The 17,372-nt window shown below is 41.0% G+C and overlaps 1 protein-coding gene across 4 annotated transcripts in view; it reads left to right on the top strand.

Annotated features, from left to right (window-relative positions):
• LOC144691371 (polycomb protein SCMH1) overlaps positions 1 to 17,372 on the top strand; it is a 166,526-nt gene that overhangs the window by 67,847 nt on the left and 81,307 nt on the right. For all 4 annotated transcript variants that reach the window (XM_078559409.1, XM_078559408.1, XM_078559407.1 and 1 more), the window contains exons 4-5: positions 10,391 to 10,461; positions 15,880 to 16,114. In XM_078559409.1, coding sequence (XP_078415535.1) covers positions 10,391 to 10,461; positions 15,880 to 16,114 — 306 coding nt within the window. The remainder of the gene's footprint in view (positions 1 to 10,390; positions 10,462 to 15,879; positions 16,115 to 17,372) is intronic.

Below are 17,372 nucleotides of genomic sequence, written 5' to 3'. Positions count from 1 at the left end.
AAGCTATCAACAAACTCCAGCGTACATTGTCGATGCTGATAGGCAGCAGCATGGCACATCCTGGACCATCATATTTGTCTTCCTGATGCTGATGGTCAAGCCAAACTCTTTATAAGTATGCAAGAGTCTGTCCATTTACTGGTGAAGGTCTTCCTCTGTATAGAATGCGAGTGCAGCATTGCCCACGTCCTCAGCGTTCTCCTCTACCATGATGAGACCTGGAGAATATATGCTAGTCAGGAGAAAAAGGCTGAAAGTTTCCACCTTTGCTGTTTCAGACGTCCCTTGGCATCTCTTGGTAGGTCAAGGTCACCAATTCAGAAAGTGCTAATTCTGTCAGCATACACTCATTGCTAAGCCAACAACAGCTGCTCTGGTTTGGCTACATTCATCGGATGGATGACAACCACATACCCAGACATTCAGCATGGTGAACTGACCACTAGGTAATGAGGTCCTGGCGTCCATCCCTTTGCTACAAGAACACCTGCAAGCCAGATATGAAGATGGCAGACATTGACATTGACAACTGGGAGACAATCGCTGACGGCCCGTGACTTCTGAAGGCTGACTGGCAGGGCATTGGAAGCGGGTGAGCAGAAATGAAAAACTCAGCTGGTTGAGAAGAGGGACTAGAGAAAAAGAGGACAGTGAATCTTGCACTTTCTCAGCCTGTTGTCTTCCTTCGCATCAAATGCAGCAGAAACTGCCATGTCAGAGTGGGTCTCTTGAGCTGCACCAGGTGATGCTTCACAGAGTTGACCACCATCGCCTTAAGTAGACGGAACGCTGCCTCCAAAATACTGAAGATGCAGGAAATACTCAGCCGGTCTGGCAGCACTTGTGGAGAGAGAAACAGAATTAACATTTCAGGCTGAAGAGATTCTTCCTGGGTCGATGAGTTCTGATGAGAGGTCATGACCTGAAACAATAACTGTTTCCCCCTCTCCACTGATGCTGCCAGATTATCGAAATATTTCTAGCATTTTCTGTTACTTCACATGTTTTATAGAGTTGCCTCATTCAATTAACCATTCTCACTTAACTACTGCAATTTTAATAACTCACCAAACTTTAGATTCGTATGACTGAAATGTCAGACAATCAGGTAATTGGAGACAGTTGCAGAGAGATTAATAAAGAGGCAACATCACATCCTTCCTTCCTTGTGCTGTCCTTGGAGTTAATTTTCCTAGGTATTGAAATTGTAAGTACTACAATTGATGGTCAAAATGAATATCCTGGGAGGATGTTTAACTGCCAAACTAGTGTTTCCCTACACAGCTAAAAAGAACTAAAGAATCCTGTTGCTGAATCTCTATCTGATACAAGTTCTAATTCCTACTGTTGAACTGAATATTAATAAATCACATGGTTTTTCCAAAATAAAGCAAGTTGATCTTATGATTTTGTTTTCATCCTATTGACAAGACAAAGAATGGTGTGTGATGAGGAATTGCTCTGTCCTAGAGATGTCCTCTCCTGAGTGCTCCAGGAACCTCTGTTGGGACCTTTACTCTTGACATACATACCCTGTTTTTTTAACTTGTTGGGAAGGTTATGACTGGTTGCCAATGATTGCATGGTTTACGCATCAGAGAAAACTCACCTTATCAGTTCACTGCAAGGTGATCTTCTGGACTACAATAATGGCAGGACCAATGGGGGACGGCATTCAATTTCAAAACAGCTATGTCATGTGTATTGCCATCAAAAAGGATCTACCAACACATAGCTTTAAGTTCTGTATTCAAATTCTCCAACAAGTAGATGCACTAGCATACCTGGGGGATCTTCTGAAAGACAATTTTCAGTGGGGATTCCACATTCAGCAACTAACATCCAAAACAAACATGGCCTCTTGGATTGCTGAGGAGGAATCTTTGGCATTGCAACAAAAATATCAGTTATAGTTTGCCAAACATTTGTTCGTCCAATCCTGGAGTGTGCAATCTTTCTTATGAAGGCCAATCCTACAATGGACAAGCTGCCACAGGAAATAGTCACAGCCCTCATCAACTGAAATCTTTAAGACCCATATTTAGATTATTTCCATTTAGTAGTTTTTATTATCAGGGCTACCATTTTGGGTAATTCCTGGTTTAGTTAGCGCTACCCATATAAATATTGGCACAATACAGATATTAGTCTGTGATGCTGACACAACTAAAGCAAGAAGCAGAAGACATTCACCCAACAGACAAAAACTAAGAATTAATTCCAAGAATTTAATATAAAAAGAACCCTTTCATTACACCAACTTTTTGACCAAGCTTTTGGTCACACCTAATATCTCCTCCAGCTAAGGGCCCATTTTAGCCTGATTTCACATCTGTCAAGAGCCTCAGGACATTATTCTGTATTGAATGCAAGTTGGTGTTAAAGTACATTAAAGTCTAGTTTAAAACATTGGATGCTATTTTTAAATTGATTTTGGGCAAAAATTGGTTCAGTTGTCAAATTTTGGAGTGCAATTGTTTTGCCCCTGAGATTTGGAATGGTTAAGATTTTCTGTAAGATGATATAGAACTAGTAAATAGAGCACTGGTGCCCTCCAATGGTGTAATCTTGTTATTATTTTTGCTCTTGTGCAGTGAAAATGCATACCAATGCAGTGTGAACTCATGGTCCTTTCACTGTGCAGAAGGTGGTGACTGTGTGAATGCTGGAATTGTGATAAGGCAAGAATACAAGGAGCTTGATAAATTGGAAAAAGTAAATTCCTTGGGCTGTGCTGCTATGTACATGTTAAGTACTTAACTTTTTGACTTATATTGCATAGACTAGTCACCATTTATTTCCTCTAACTGGACTGTTCATTGCCACAACTAAAATTAATACTGGTCCCGGCCTTATCTAGTCTATCCACATATATTTCCAACAGACGCCACTGGTTAATGATCAAGAGGTGGTCACTGGCTAGATTTTAGCATAAGGGTGCGGAGGGCAATTGTTTAAAAAAAAACTTGATTTCTATAGCCCCTTTCATGATCATTGACTAAAATGCTTTGAAACATCCAAGTGTAGTCACTGTTGTGATTTGGAAAAACATAGCTAAATTGTGCACAGCAAGCTTTCACAAACAGCGGTTCATTATGACTGCGTAATCTGGTTTTGTGATATTGATTGAGGGTTAAATATTGGCCAGGACACCAAGCTTGCTCTTGGAAATAGTGATGCGGGATCTTTTACATCTACCTGAGAGAACAGATGGGGCCTTGGCAGCACATCTCACAGTGCTGCGCTCACTTAGTACTGCATGGGAATGTCAGTTTCATTTTTATGCTCAAGATGTGGAGTGGGACTTGAACCCATAGCCTTCCAACTCTGAGGCGATAGTGCTACCAAGTGACCCACTGCTAATTCTAGCATCCCTACTGTATCACTAGATAAAATCAGTTGACATTTACTTGGGACTATTGGAAGCCTGCATCTGTGGACATTGAACGAGGACAGCATTGTTTCTCGCACCTATTCAGACATAGACCCACAGATGAACTTTGGCCAATTGGAGAGGAAGGGAATAGTGGCAGGGTCACAACCTCAGACTGGACTATGAGGTACTGTTCTGTTATGGCCTGGAATGGTGTTGCAGGTTGGGAAGGCAGATTTCCTAGTTTATGGTTTGATTTATTTTCTGGGTTGAGCTTATTTGAAATAGTACCTAGGTGCTACAACTTTGGACCGCCTTGTTATTTTCTATTGAGGTGGACTTCCCATTGTGGCAATGCCAAAGCAGATTAGCTACACGAAAACCTGAGATTCTATGCATTGGATTGGATCCCACGGCCTATGTTAATTAATTTTGTGAACTATATTTATTCAGGGAATAAAGTTGTGATGGCGTCAAAGGTTCTGCCCAGCCACAAACTAGATCCAGAGACCCTGCTCTACTGTGCAACAAGTGCAAGCATTGACATCCTGAACCAAAGAAACTTATGTTCTTACAGAAATAAAGAGCAGACCTGCATTTATATAGTGCCCTTTATGACCTCACGATATCCCAAGTGTTTTACAGCCTTGACGTGTAATCACTGGCTGCCATATGCCCTACACTATGACAATCTACCCATGGCATTGTCCCATAAACAAAGTGAAACGTTTTGTTTTGATGACACAAAGATTGGCTGGGTGGTTAACAGTGAGGTTAAGTGTCTTGGGCTACAGGAAGATATAGACGGGATGGTCAAATAAGTGGCAGATGGAATTTAACCCTGAAAAGTGTGAGGTGATACACTTTGGAAGGAGTAATTTGACAAGGAAGTATTCAATGAACGGCATGGCAATAGGGAGTTCTGAGGAACAGAGGGACCTTGGCGTGTGTGTCCATAGATCTCTGAAGGCAGAGGGGCATGTTAGTGGGGTGGTGAAAAAGGCATATGGGACACTTGCCTTTGTCAATCGAGGCATAGATTACAAAAGTAAGGAGGTCATGATGCAGTTGTATAGAACTTTGGTGAGGCCATAGTTGGACCACTGTGTGCAGTTCTGGTCACCACATTATAGGAAGGATGTGATTGCACTGGAGGGTGTGCAGAGGAGATTCACCAGGATGTTGCCTGGGATGAAACATTTAAGTTATGAAGAGAGGTTGGATAGACTTGGTTGTTTTCATTGGAGCAGAGAAGACTGAGGGGTGACCTGATCGAGGTGTACAAGATTATGAGGGGCATGGACAGGGAGCAGCTGTTCCCCTTAGTTGAAGGGTCAGTCACAAGGGGGCATAAGTTCAAGGTGAGGGGCAGGAGGTTTAGGGAGAATGTGAGGAAAAACTTTTTTACCCAGAGGGTGGTGACGGTCTGGAATGCACTGCCTGGCAGGGTGGTGGAGGCGGGTTGCCTCACATCCTATAAAAAGTACCTGGATGAGCACTTGGCACATCATAACGTTCAAGGCTATGGGCCAAGTGCTGGTAAATGGGATTAGGTGGGTAGGTCAGGTGTTTCTCACTTGTCATTGCAGACCCGATGGGCCGTAGGGCCTCTTCTGTACTGTGATTCTGTGTTCATTGAGTGACTCATCACCAAGGAGAGAGCTCACCTATTTTTCAATAGACATTGTTGTGGGATCTTTTACAGCCTCCTGAGAGGGCAGAGTGGGCCTTTGTTCTGAAGCACGGCAAACCTAACAGTGCAATGTTTGTTCGGTGTTGTGCTGAACTTATAACTTAATTAAACACCCCAAAGCACTTGGAGCTTTGTTAAACAAAATTGGACACTGCCACATCAGGTGATTTTAGGGAAGATGACTAAAATCTTGACCTAAGAAGCTTTGAAGTAGTGTTTTAAAGGAGGAAAGTGAACTAGAGAGATGAAGAGGCTTAAGGAGGGAATGCCAGAGCTTAATACCTTGATAGCTGAAGGTACAGCTGTAAATGGTGGAGCGAATAAAATCAGGGATGCTCAAGAGGCCAGAATTGGAGATGTGTAGATATCTCTGAGGGTTGTGGGGTAAGAGCAATTACATTATAGAGGGGTCAGGCCATGGGTGGATTTGAATATAAGGATGGGAAATTTAAAATTGAGGCGTTGAATAACCAGGCTCCAGTAAAGGTCAGCAAGCAGAGACCGCAGCTGGAGGAACATAAGGACCTTGGCATGTGTGTCCATAGATCTCTGAAGTGCAGTTCTGGTTGCCACATTATATGAAGGATGTGATTGCACTGGAGGGGGTGCAGAGGAGATTAACCAGGATTTTCCCTGGGATGAAACATTTAAGTTATGAAGAGAGGTTGGATAGACTTGGTATATGGGACACTTGTCTTTATCAATCGAGGCATAGATTACAAAAGTAGGGAGGTCATGTTCCAAGCTTTTGATCCAGCGACAGTGAAGGAATGGCGATATAGTTCCAAGTCAGGATGATGTGGCTTGGAGGGGACCTTCCAGGTGGTGGTGTCCCCAGGCTTCTGCTGCCTGACCCTTGTAGGTGATACAAGTCGCAGGTTTGGAAAATGCTGTCGAAGGAGCTTTGATGAGTTGCTGCAGTGCACCTTATACACAGGTGTGCCACAGCGAAACAGTGGTGGGGGGGAGTGAATGTTTAAGTTGGTAGATTGGGTGCTAATCAAGCGCACCGCTTTGTCCTGGATGGTGTTGAGCTTACTGAGTGTTGTTGGAGCCGCACTCACCCAGGCAAATGGAGGGGATACCATCACACTCCTGACTTATGCCTTATAGATGGTGGACAAGCTTTGAGGAGTCAGGTGGTGAGTTGCTCACCACAGAATTCCCAGCCTGAGACCTGCTTTTGTAGCCACAGTATTTATATGGCTAGTCCAGTTCAGTTTCTGGTCAATGGGAACTTGATGTGAGTCAGCAAGGGGAATGCTGTTAAATGTCAAGGAGAGGTGATTAGATTCTCTCTTGTTGGAGATGATCAGTTCCTGGCACTTGTTTGGTATGAATGTCACTTGGCACTCATCACCCCAAGCCTGTATGTTGTCCAGGTCTTGCTGCATATGGACACAGGCTGCTTCAGTACTGAGGAGCTACGAATGGTGCTTAACATTATGCAGTCATCAGCGATTATCACAACTTATGGCCTTATGGTCACTGATAAAGCAGCTGAAGATGGCTGGACCTCAGGGACTATCCTGTGAAATTCCTTTCAGGGATATCCTGGGGCTGAGATAATGGGCATTAACAATCACAACCATCTTCCTTTATGCTAGGTATGACTTCACAGAATCACAGTGCAGAAGAGGCCCTTTGGCCCATCAAGTCTGCACTGACACGTGAGAAACACCTGACCTACCTACCTAATCCCATTTACCAGCACTTGGCCCATAGCCTTGAACGTTATGATGTGCCAAGTGCTCATCCAGGTACTTTTTATAGGATGTGAGGCAACCCGCCTCCACCACCCTGCCAGGCAGTGCATTCCAGACCGTCACCACCCTCTGGGTAAAAAGTTTTTCATTACATTCTCCCTAAACCTCCTGCCCCTCACCTTGAACTTATGCCTCCTCGTGACTGACCCTTCAATTAAGGGGAACAGCTTCTCCCTATCCACCCTCTCCATGCCCCTCATAATCTTGTACACCTCGATCAGGTCGCCCCTCAGTCTTCTCTGCTCCAACACTCTACTCCCTTCCTAACAGGACTGTAGATGTGGTTGCACAACTTGGAAAATGCCAGCCATGCCTACATCCCATGAAAGAATTTTTTAAAAATTGTGAGACTTTGTTGGGAACATGCAGAGGCAAAGTCAAGGCATCAGCGAGAGCTCACAAAACTTCCCACAACTCATGCACCCAACTCTCCAAGCGCCATCTGCTATGACAGATTGTAAATCATGCATTGGACTTAACCATCTCAAAACCCACAGAACCAAAGTGGAAGCAAGTCATTTTTGATCCTGAGGGACTGCCTCAGGAAGAGGAGAAGGATATTCAATAATGGAGCATCTACTGCCCCCTGGGGTAGAGAATTCTGAAGATTTACAAACCTTTGAGTGAAGAAATGTTCCCCTTTTGCATTTATTTAAAACTTCATTCTAATCAGAATAATGTTGTGCTTATGACTTTTATGTGATCCCTTTGCATTTGAATCATTACAAGTTTGTGTAAATTAGTTGGAAATTCTACCCACTTCGGCCCTCACTGAACTTCGTTTGGGATCTTAATCTGGTGCTTCACAAGTAATCAATCATACCTACGTTTTGAAACACTTTGTACATTATAGTTTCTTAACTATATACTAAATAGAAATAGTTTGTGAGTTAATGAACTGCAGATCTTTTTTGTGGCACATCTCTAATTCCATTTGGCAATTTGATAGGCCAGTGGACTCGAATGGAATTTTCAGCCAAGACCATTTTCCAATTTAATTTGACTAAGAAATTGTTCCATCATTTTATCCACGAGCGCACATGTCCGAATTCAAATGTGGTGTCCCCTTTGTTGCTGCTTGGAGTGTCTTGAGTTGTTTTGTGTTTAATACAAAGCGATTTAGACACTCTTTTTATAGTTAATTGCTTCCTGTGATGTGGCAGTCTTGCCTTGGGTCCTCACATGATGTAAACATCACATACTTTCTGAATACAGTTTAGTTTTAACTGCAACGCACAATACTACTGGCAGATCACTGTTGGGATATAATGGCTTCAACACAAGAACCTCCCTTTCTAATTGTGTAGTTTTGTGTGGCAGATGCAGGTTGAAGATCGATCCCCATGTAGGAGCTTCATTATTTGCGTGCACCTCAAATAGACCAGAATTCCACCCATTCTTTACCATTGCGTGTCTGTCAAATAAACCACAAGCCCTCAAGATAAATCCATGAAAACTGATTAAGCCACATTTGTAATAAATGATTGCATTTTTGTTTCGGGCCAAAATGAGTGTATCCTGGGATTTTGTATGACAACAAAAGGAAGTTACATGTAGAGCTGCTGATTTGCTTTGTAATGGCAATTTTTAGTTTTATGTTTAGCACAAAGTTTACCCAAAAGTGTCAAATTTGGTCATACTTCATTTTGTGGAGGGTGGACATAATTTGAGGAGTAAAAATAACCTTTAAGCTGAGTAATATGTTTCCGGATTTTCAACCATTTTCCCACAAAGCATTTTGGACGTCAGTTGCATTTGAATAGATTTAAAATTATTCTTCATCATAATCTGTAGCCGCTGAAACAAAATGGAATCATATGTGTATGAACCAAGCATCAAAGAAATGTTCCACAATCACAGGGTACAACAGGTAATTTGCTATCTGACTTGAGCTCCTACAAACAACTGTTACCATTGGGATGACCTGATTCATTTGATGCCAGCATGGGATGACTGCTGAGAATCCAGGTATTTTAATGGGTATGGTGGATTTGTTGACAAGTCCACTGGTGAATCTCTGAGCTGAAAGGAAATTAGAGGGTTAGCTCCATCCCCCATTTCCTATGTGTAGTTCACTCAAAACCTTAAACATGTTCATCCCTGATCCTGGAATTGAACTTTCTCAAATTCTCAGACTGCCTGCAGTAACTTGTATTGCATGTTATAAAATCTCTCAATTTCCCTACAGCCCACAATTACAGGTGTCTGTGTCCTTTGGGAATTATAGGGGCCCTTGTACAGGATCCACATTGCAGATTTGACAGCTGAGCATGAACTTGGAAAATCACAACATAGAATGTTATCTATCCTCCAGCCCTATTCATGAGATTGATTTGTAGCTCTAGAGCTAAAACATAATTCACCCAGATCATCATTTGGAAGCATCGCAAATGGTTTCTCAGTTCCAATTTCACAGCTACCAGTTCAAATCTCAGTTCCAATTTCACAACTACCAGTACAAAGAACTGACCTCTTAGCACCCAGAGTTTTTATAGACTACCTAAATACTTAGGTGCATCTCAGGATGTAGTTTCTCTATATCTGAATCTTGATTGACTCCTCGAAGTTGTTTGGTATATATTTCAGAGCTATGCAACAGGCATTTATTTGTCCTGAATTTAATAGCTGATTCTGAGAAGTCTCAGCTGCATCCCAGCAAAGAACTAACTTGGAATATTGTTTGAAACTACCCATCTGAGTGTGTTTCTCTCTAAGCCAGTTTGACGTGCTTACTCCTCCACAATAAGGGTCACAGAATCTAGTGAAAAGATGGATGCTTGACTTAACTATTTGTCAGGTTGAAGTTTATCCCAGTTTTTCCTCTGCATAATTGGACACATTGGAGATGCACCTATTGACATTTGTTGCTGATGAATTTCGGTCTTTTTGAAACTGCTGTTGAAAAGGAGCCACTGAGCCTAAAACTAGTGGAACTGGTAAATGCTCGTTAATGCCACATATTACTGCTGCTCTGTATAGACCACTGGTTTGTGCTCTTGAATAATTTTTGTTGTCGTCTTCACTTACTTAAAAGCTTTCTTTTAAACTTGCATGGACTGTTTGGCTTCACTTGTTTTTACTTTTGAGCAAAGCAACATTTCATTGAGTAGGGGTGGAGAATAATTAATTTGGAAGAATGTAAATAATAAATCTCAATATGTCTGCTATCCTGGACATTCCACTTTCTCTTTCTTTCCTGTCCTACACTATAAACGCAATTTTGACCTATCACTGTGTACATGGTCACTAATAACCACTTAGTTTATTAAAATTTTGTACATAGCCCAGCTTAATATCCTGAGATTCAGGAAGGGCCTTTAAGTCCAAATTTAAAGTGTGAAACTTCAGTGTGATGTATTTGAAACAACTTAAGTCAAGTATGGGATTTGATTGATTTTGCTGTGAATGTGGTATAAGTCACAACCAAAACCACATAAAGCAGAACTTGTATAAGTGTTCCTTTATCATTTGTATGGATTTCACTTGACCATGAGCACAATTACAGGCTGTGAAATGGCTCCATTAAATGACTTGTTAAATTGTTTTTACTGATTACAGAACATTTTAATTGGGATGATTACTTGAAAGAAAATGGAGAAGTCCCTGCTCCTTCACATTGTTTTAAACAGGTATGTAACCACAGAAACTGAATTTGGAACTGCATACTGTTTTCCTCGATTCCATTGTAACAAGTTTCTGATGGCCCTGTGCATAGTATTATGGAACAAAGTCATGGTTGGTTTGAATGACAAGAATAGTACTGCTGAGTATTTGAGCCTAATTGATTTCACTCCATGCGTCTTTATTGACAGATCACTGGAATAGAGCCAGGCCAGGAACACATCCTGGGGATACCATATAATGTCTTTTTGATAACTTCGACGACAGCAAATGTGCCAGAAACTTCCTAGGCAGCACTGGCATCTTTCTTCCCCCACAGTATAAAGCTCTGAGTTTGCTTTGAAAGTCAGGATAAATGGGTCATTTTCAGGTTGGCAAACTGTAACTAATGGAGTGCTACAGGGATTATTGCTGGGGGCCTAGACTCTTTATGATCTATATTGATGATTTCAATAAAGAGACTGACTGACTGTATTGTAGCCAAATTCATGCAAACTCATGACCGGGCCTAAGGCCATCACTTTCAGCCCTGAAAAGCGCCCAGTCTACCTCAGGTTACCCTGGAAGGACAAGGTGCCTCAAAAATTTGAGCAACAGGTGAAGCTAGCTGTTTCATGTTGCTACTATGCAGTAGCAACACGAGTGGTATTCACCACTAACAGGCCAAAAAGACGTTTTGCCTATCGCACAAATGAGTAATGTGATATATGAATTTCAGTGCCAGTGTGATGCTAGGTATGTAGGCAGTACATCCCTAAGATAGGTGGATCATATCAAACTGCATGTCCCTGTCGCTGTTCGCAACGGGCAAAGTACAGACCGTATCCAACCAACCTGTGCTTGCAAACTCAAAACAGTGTCCAAAATTTGATGTGATTCCGTGATTGGACAACAGTTGCTAACTAATCCTCTCTGCTAAGAATTACGCTGACAACCAATCTAAGATTGTCAGTCGGGCTTGCAGTGTAGCGCATTTTCGTTTACTGGAAGCTACATATATCAATACACAGGGTCCTGTTCTTTGCAGACAGAAAGAACATGTACACATATTGCAACTGTTTCAGCTAAACAAAATAAGTGACAGCTGTTCACTGACTCATTCCTCAGGGCAATGCCTTGACCAATCAGGGTCAAGCTGCCTGGTTTAAATTTTAAACAATGCTGGCAGTTAATTATCAGTCACAATCAACTGGTGCATTCTCCATGGCAACCCTTCACCCAATCAGAGTCCACTTGCTAACCAATCAACATTCTTTTATACTGTAGAAATTGTTGTTCTCCCCTTATATTGGTATTCTTGCGAAGAGTCCTGCTGAGTACAAGATGAAAAGCTTCGACATGTTTCTTTTTTTGAGCAATGCTAAAAGTGTGACCTTTATTCTTCAGTCATCCGCAGCAATGCTGTATAGAGTAGCACAGCACAGGCAGCCATTCAACCCATTGATAGTGTTGGTGCTCTTGAAGAGCAACCCAGTTAATACCAATGAATTCAAACAGATATATAATATATATACACATATATGCACACAAACACGTGTACCTGTATACCTATATTTATATATAAAAAGCATACAGGAATATATGTGTATTGTATATTTATATATATTAAAAACATATATATGGCATATGTATGGACATATATACTTGTTCATTTAAAACTGATAAGATAACTAAAGCTAGCTTGTTCTTCAACCTCATTAAAAGCTTTAAACATGCTAATGTGGCCAAACCTTCAAAACCTTTATAATACTCTATGGTGTTGATTAGTGTCAATGTTGTCTTTCTTTCAATAGTGATATAAAATGACAGTTATGCCTTGTTTTCTTTACCTGCTCCCTGTACCACCCCCCCCCCCCCCCCCGACCCACCCAACCCCACCACAAGTGCATGTGGGATATTTACAGCATATGTCCTCCTTTGTTTCAGAAGAAAATTGGATATAAATGTGAAGAATAATCTTTCTCTAGTCTCTCCAAGTCAGCAGCACCTCTGCTGAACAACGGGTCTGTCATATATCCTCGAGTGCCAACTCTACAAAGAAAAATAATTCAATCTTATCCCGTCATGGCCATTGATTCAAACGATGCAGTCCAGCATTTTGTGCTTTTAGCTTTGATTCCATAAGGGCCCCAGATCACATCGGTGTGTTGCTTTGGTTCAGAATCAGGAGGTGCTGATTAATACCGCACTGGTTCATTTATGACTGGAGTGTTTTGTCAGCTTTTACTACCATTTTTGTTCCATGACATTGTGTGAAACCTCCGAACTGACCACTTCTACAAAGTGCTGCTCCACTCCCTTGCCTGCCCTACTCTTTCAGAATCAGTCAATTCTGAGCAAGATAGGGTCCCTCTTTCGGCATGGTCCGTTAATGTGTAATATTTTCAGGTAGCATCAGACTTGGTAAACGGTGGTCCCCTTTGTATCTTAAAATTGAGGAAAGGGAGTAGTTTTTAGTACTAAGTCGGAGGACTGAGGACTGAAAGTGTTTTAGAGATCAGCAAAGGGCCACCAAAAATTTTATATAAAGGGAACAAATAGAATATGAAAATGAACGAGCCAGGAATATGAAAACAGATTGTAAGAGCTTTTACAAGCACATAAAAAGGATGAGAGTAGCTGAAGTAAATGTTGGTCCCTTAGAAGCAGAGACAGGAAAAGTTATCATACGGAGTGAGGAAATTACAGAGCCATTAAGCATTTTTTTTGTGTCTGTCATCACAGTAGAAGACACAAGTTACACAGCAGAAATAGAGAGTAACCTAGGTACTAAAAAGAGCGAGGAAAGTAAAGCAATTAATTTCAGTAGAGTATAAGCATTGGAGAAAATTAAGGGATTAAAATCCGTCAAATCCACAGGACTTGATAGCCTATATCCTAGGGTTCTAAGGGTTCAGATGGATGGTAATGCATTGGCATGGATAGAGGATTCGTTAACGGACATGAAGCAGAGAATAAGAATAAATAGGCATTTTCAAGTTGACAGGGTCAGGCTAGTGGAGTACCACAAGGATCACTGCTGAGGCCCCAGTTATTTACAATATATATTAATGACTCAGACGGAGGGACAAAGAGTAATGCATCTAATTTTGCTGATGATACAAAGCTAGGTTGGAATGCGAACTGAGGTGAATACACAGAGGCTGCAAAGAGATATAGACATGTTAAGTGAGTGGGCAGCAAGGTGGCAGAGGGAATATAATATGAAGAATTGTGAGTTTGTTCATTTTGAAAATAAGAATAGAAAAATAGAATATTTTTTAAAAAGCTTGAAACTTGTAAATGTTGATGTTTAAAGGGACTTGAATGTACTCATACAAGAAATAAAATGTTAGCAGGCATAGCAGGCAATAGGAAGGCAGTTGGCATGTTATTTATTATAAGGGGATTGGAGTAAAAGAATGACGAAGTCTTGCTACAATTGTTTCAGGGCTTTGGTGATCCCACATCTTAAACGCTGTGCATTTTTGCCCTCCATATCTAAGGAAGGATGTACTTGGAGGTGGTACAGCCAAGGTTCACTAGATTGGTCCGTGGGATGAGAAGGCTGTCCTACGATAAGAAGCTGAGTGAATCGGGTCTATATTGTCTGGAATTTAGAAGATTGAGAGATGATCTCATTGAAACATGCAAGATTCCGAAAGGGTTTGACAGGGGAGGCACTGAGAGGCTGGGGAACCTAAAACACGGGGGTGGGGTGTGGGGTGGGGGGGGAACAGTTTCTGTGTAAGAGGATGAATGTTGAGGTTTGAGATGAGAAATTTCTTTACTCAAACGGGTTGCAAATCTTTGGAGTTGTCTACCCTAGAAAGTTGTGGTTGCTCCATCATTGAAAATATTTAAGGCTGAGATAGACAGATTTTTGGTGTCTCAAGGAACCAAAGGCTATGTGGAGTGGGCGGGAAAGTGGAGTTGAAGCCAAGATCAGTCATGATCCTATTGAATGGCAGAGCAGCTTCGATGGGCTGTATGGTCTACTCATACTCCTTTTTCTTAAGTTCTTATGTAAGACAGGGGTTCACAAACATTTTGCTTCTGTGGCCCCCTTTCTGTGTTATAAACATTTTATGGATGCTGCCATAACATGGATTATTTTTTGCTTAAAAATTAGTTATACAATTAAACATATTTATTACTTTTGTTTTACTCAATGTGGAGCATGCTGCTGGTAATGAACAACAGTCATGCTAAGACATTGAGTTATACTCAACAAAAATAAGTAAAAAGTGAGAACCAATTAAGCGAAAAATCAAAAAAATGTATGCAGAGACCAAGTCTGAAAAGGGAGTTAGTTAAACAAATGGTAGTGAATTGAACAACTGAAAAATCAAAAATAATTCAGAGATTAAGTCCAAAGGGAAACGGGTAATGAGAAAGTAAAATAAAAGCTGCAAAAATTAGTAAATGGTCAGAAATCATTAATTGAAAGTGGAAATTGCCTCCAGAGACCAAATCCAGATTGGTCTTAAGTCCAAACCAAAAAATAGGGAAGTGATAAACCAAAACATGCGGAAATTAATGAAAGAGAGGAAATGGTTATCCAAAAGCCAAAAATAATTTTCAGAAATGGGAAATGGTTAAACAAGTGGCTTCCTGGAAAAGGGTGCTACCTAAAATTATTTAATGATCTCCCCTTGCATGTTGCCCCTGATTAATTATTGCCACTGATGGACATGTTTTAAGTTCTGAGTCTGATTTCCTCTGGGAGTTGCTTATTGAAAAGTGCTGGCTCTGCCAATGCTATTTGACTGCATAAGCCTGATCAAGCAAGAGAAGGGGGCGAAATGGTGACCCCACTGCCAGGCCAGTTGTACTAGGGCTGATTTTTTGGTAATAACTCTGGGTCAGAACTTCAGATCTCCTCCAGACCAGCAGTAGCTTGCTGATCTGGGGAAGGCAGTAATGAGTCTGTGTGCTCGCAGCTTTGCTGGGCATTGTGACAACGGTTTTTAGCAGAGGACAGTTTCTCGACTGATAATTCTCTGGCCTGCAACTGTCTGCTTTGGGTGTGCTGTTTGGACCAGAGAAGCCAAAGGGTTACCAAATTATACTGGCTCAGACGCAAGGAAGTTGGATGGCAATCCCCAAAAGCTATCGAGGTGGACATATTAAAAAATATGGGGCTTAAGGATGTCTTCTGCCGGTACATCAGTCATCTTGTCATGGCGATTGATTTTCAGTTCTGGATTTGGCACTTTATTTGGGCAAACTTTTCTCCAGAGTTCTAGTTGGTTTAGGGACTCTTGAATCCATCTGAGGGCTTAGACCTTAATCAGGCATTCTGCAGTGGGGCAGTTGCTATAATAGTATTTCCAGATAAAACTGGCTTTGAAATTTGTATATAGTGGCTTCTTATAGTACTATCATGCTAAGAAGAATTTTTTTTTAATTCAATAAGTGTATTTACATTGTGCACTCACTTCCAGCCTAGAACTCCACCCACCAATGAGTTCAAAATTGACATGAAACTTGAGGCTCAGGACCCAAGAAACGTTACCTCAATTTGTATAGCTACTGTGGTTGGAATAACTGGAGCAAGGCTACGGTTACGGTTAGATGGGAGTGACAACAAAAACGACTTTTGGCGATTGGTTGATTCATCTGATATACAACCTATTGGAACTTGTGAGAAGAACAGTGGAATGCTGCAGCCTCCACTTGGTAAGATATAAAACTTCTACTTGAAAGATTGATCTATTCTTTTCAGACCTGATAAATGTATATTTAATAAAACACCCAATGCATATGTAGGTACCAGCACTATATGTGAAAAATTTGAAAAGGTTCTATTTTAAGTGGGCCTGTGAACTTGGGTTAGGGAAATCACCAGGACGTAACCAAAAATATTGAGGTATTTACACATCCTGATTTTTGACAAAATTGAAGTAACAAATAACATCAAAATGGTATGATATGGGGAGATCTAAACAAAACATGGGTAACTTGAAAATGCCTTCCCTGGCAGAGGCTGTAAAAGATCTGGAAGTAATTATTCATGATACCCTGAAAGCATCTAGCCAGGGTGATTAATTATTAATAAGAATGGGCACTGGAGTGCATCTGGTGAGCATCAGTTTACAAATCAGCCCAAGTTACACTGTCTTTGTATAAATAAAAGTTGAGACCAGTTGTAGTATATGGCAAGAATTATTGGTGTGTCTACTCCAAAAAGGAAACACAGCTTAAAAAATGCTTCAGTGTAAGATGTAACTTACAAAGGCACCAATAACTAAATTTATTTTTTGTGGGGAAAAGAAGATTGGGGGAAAGGCATGATCTTTAAAATAATAAAAAATGTTAATAAAGGTGAAGTAAGCAACATAACTTGGGCAATGAACATATGACTAGAGGGCAAGAATAGAGCATTTACAAGTCTTAAAAGAGTATAGCAAATGAAGTCTCCTCCACTTTACACCATCGCTGCCTATTCTAGATAGCCACCTATACCGAGCTTATGGTGCTAGCCATTTGCCAAATTGCAAATTAATATAAAAGCAAAAAACTGCGGATGATGGAAATCCAAAATAAAAACAAAAATACCTGGAAAAACTCAGCAGGTCTGACAGCATCTGCGGAAAGGAATACAGTTAATGTTTCGAGTCCATATGACTCTTCAACAGAACTAAGAAAAAATAGAAGAGAGCAGAAATATAAGCTGGTTTAAGGGGGGGTGGGACAGGTAGAGCTGGATAGAGGGCCAGTGATAGGTAGAGATTGCCAAAAGATGTTATAGACAAAAGGACAAAGAGGCATTGACGGTGGTAATATTAGCTAAGAAATGTGCTAATAGGTGACATTAAGGGTAGAAAGCAGGCCAAGAAGGTACAACAGATAGCCCTAGTGGGAGTGGGAGGAAGGGATCAAAATAGGCTAAAAGGTAGAAATAAAACAATACATGGAAATACATTTAAAAATAATG

The sequence above is a fragment of the Cetorhinus maximus genome, chromosome 16, assembly GCF_964194155.1.
Source record: "Cetorhinus maximus chromosome 16, sCetMax3.hap1.1, whole genome shotgun sequence".
Lineage (NCBI taxonomy): Eukaryota > Metazoa > Chordata > Chondrichthyes > Lamniformes > Cetorhinidae > Cetorhinus > Cetorhinus maximus.
This window is presented reverse-complemented; position numbering and strand designations above follow the sequence as displayed.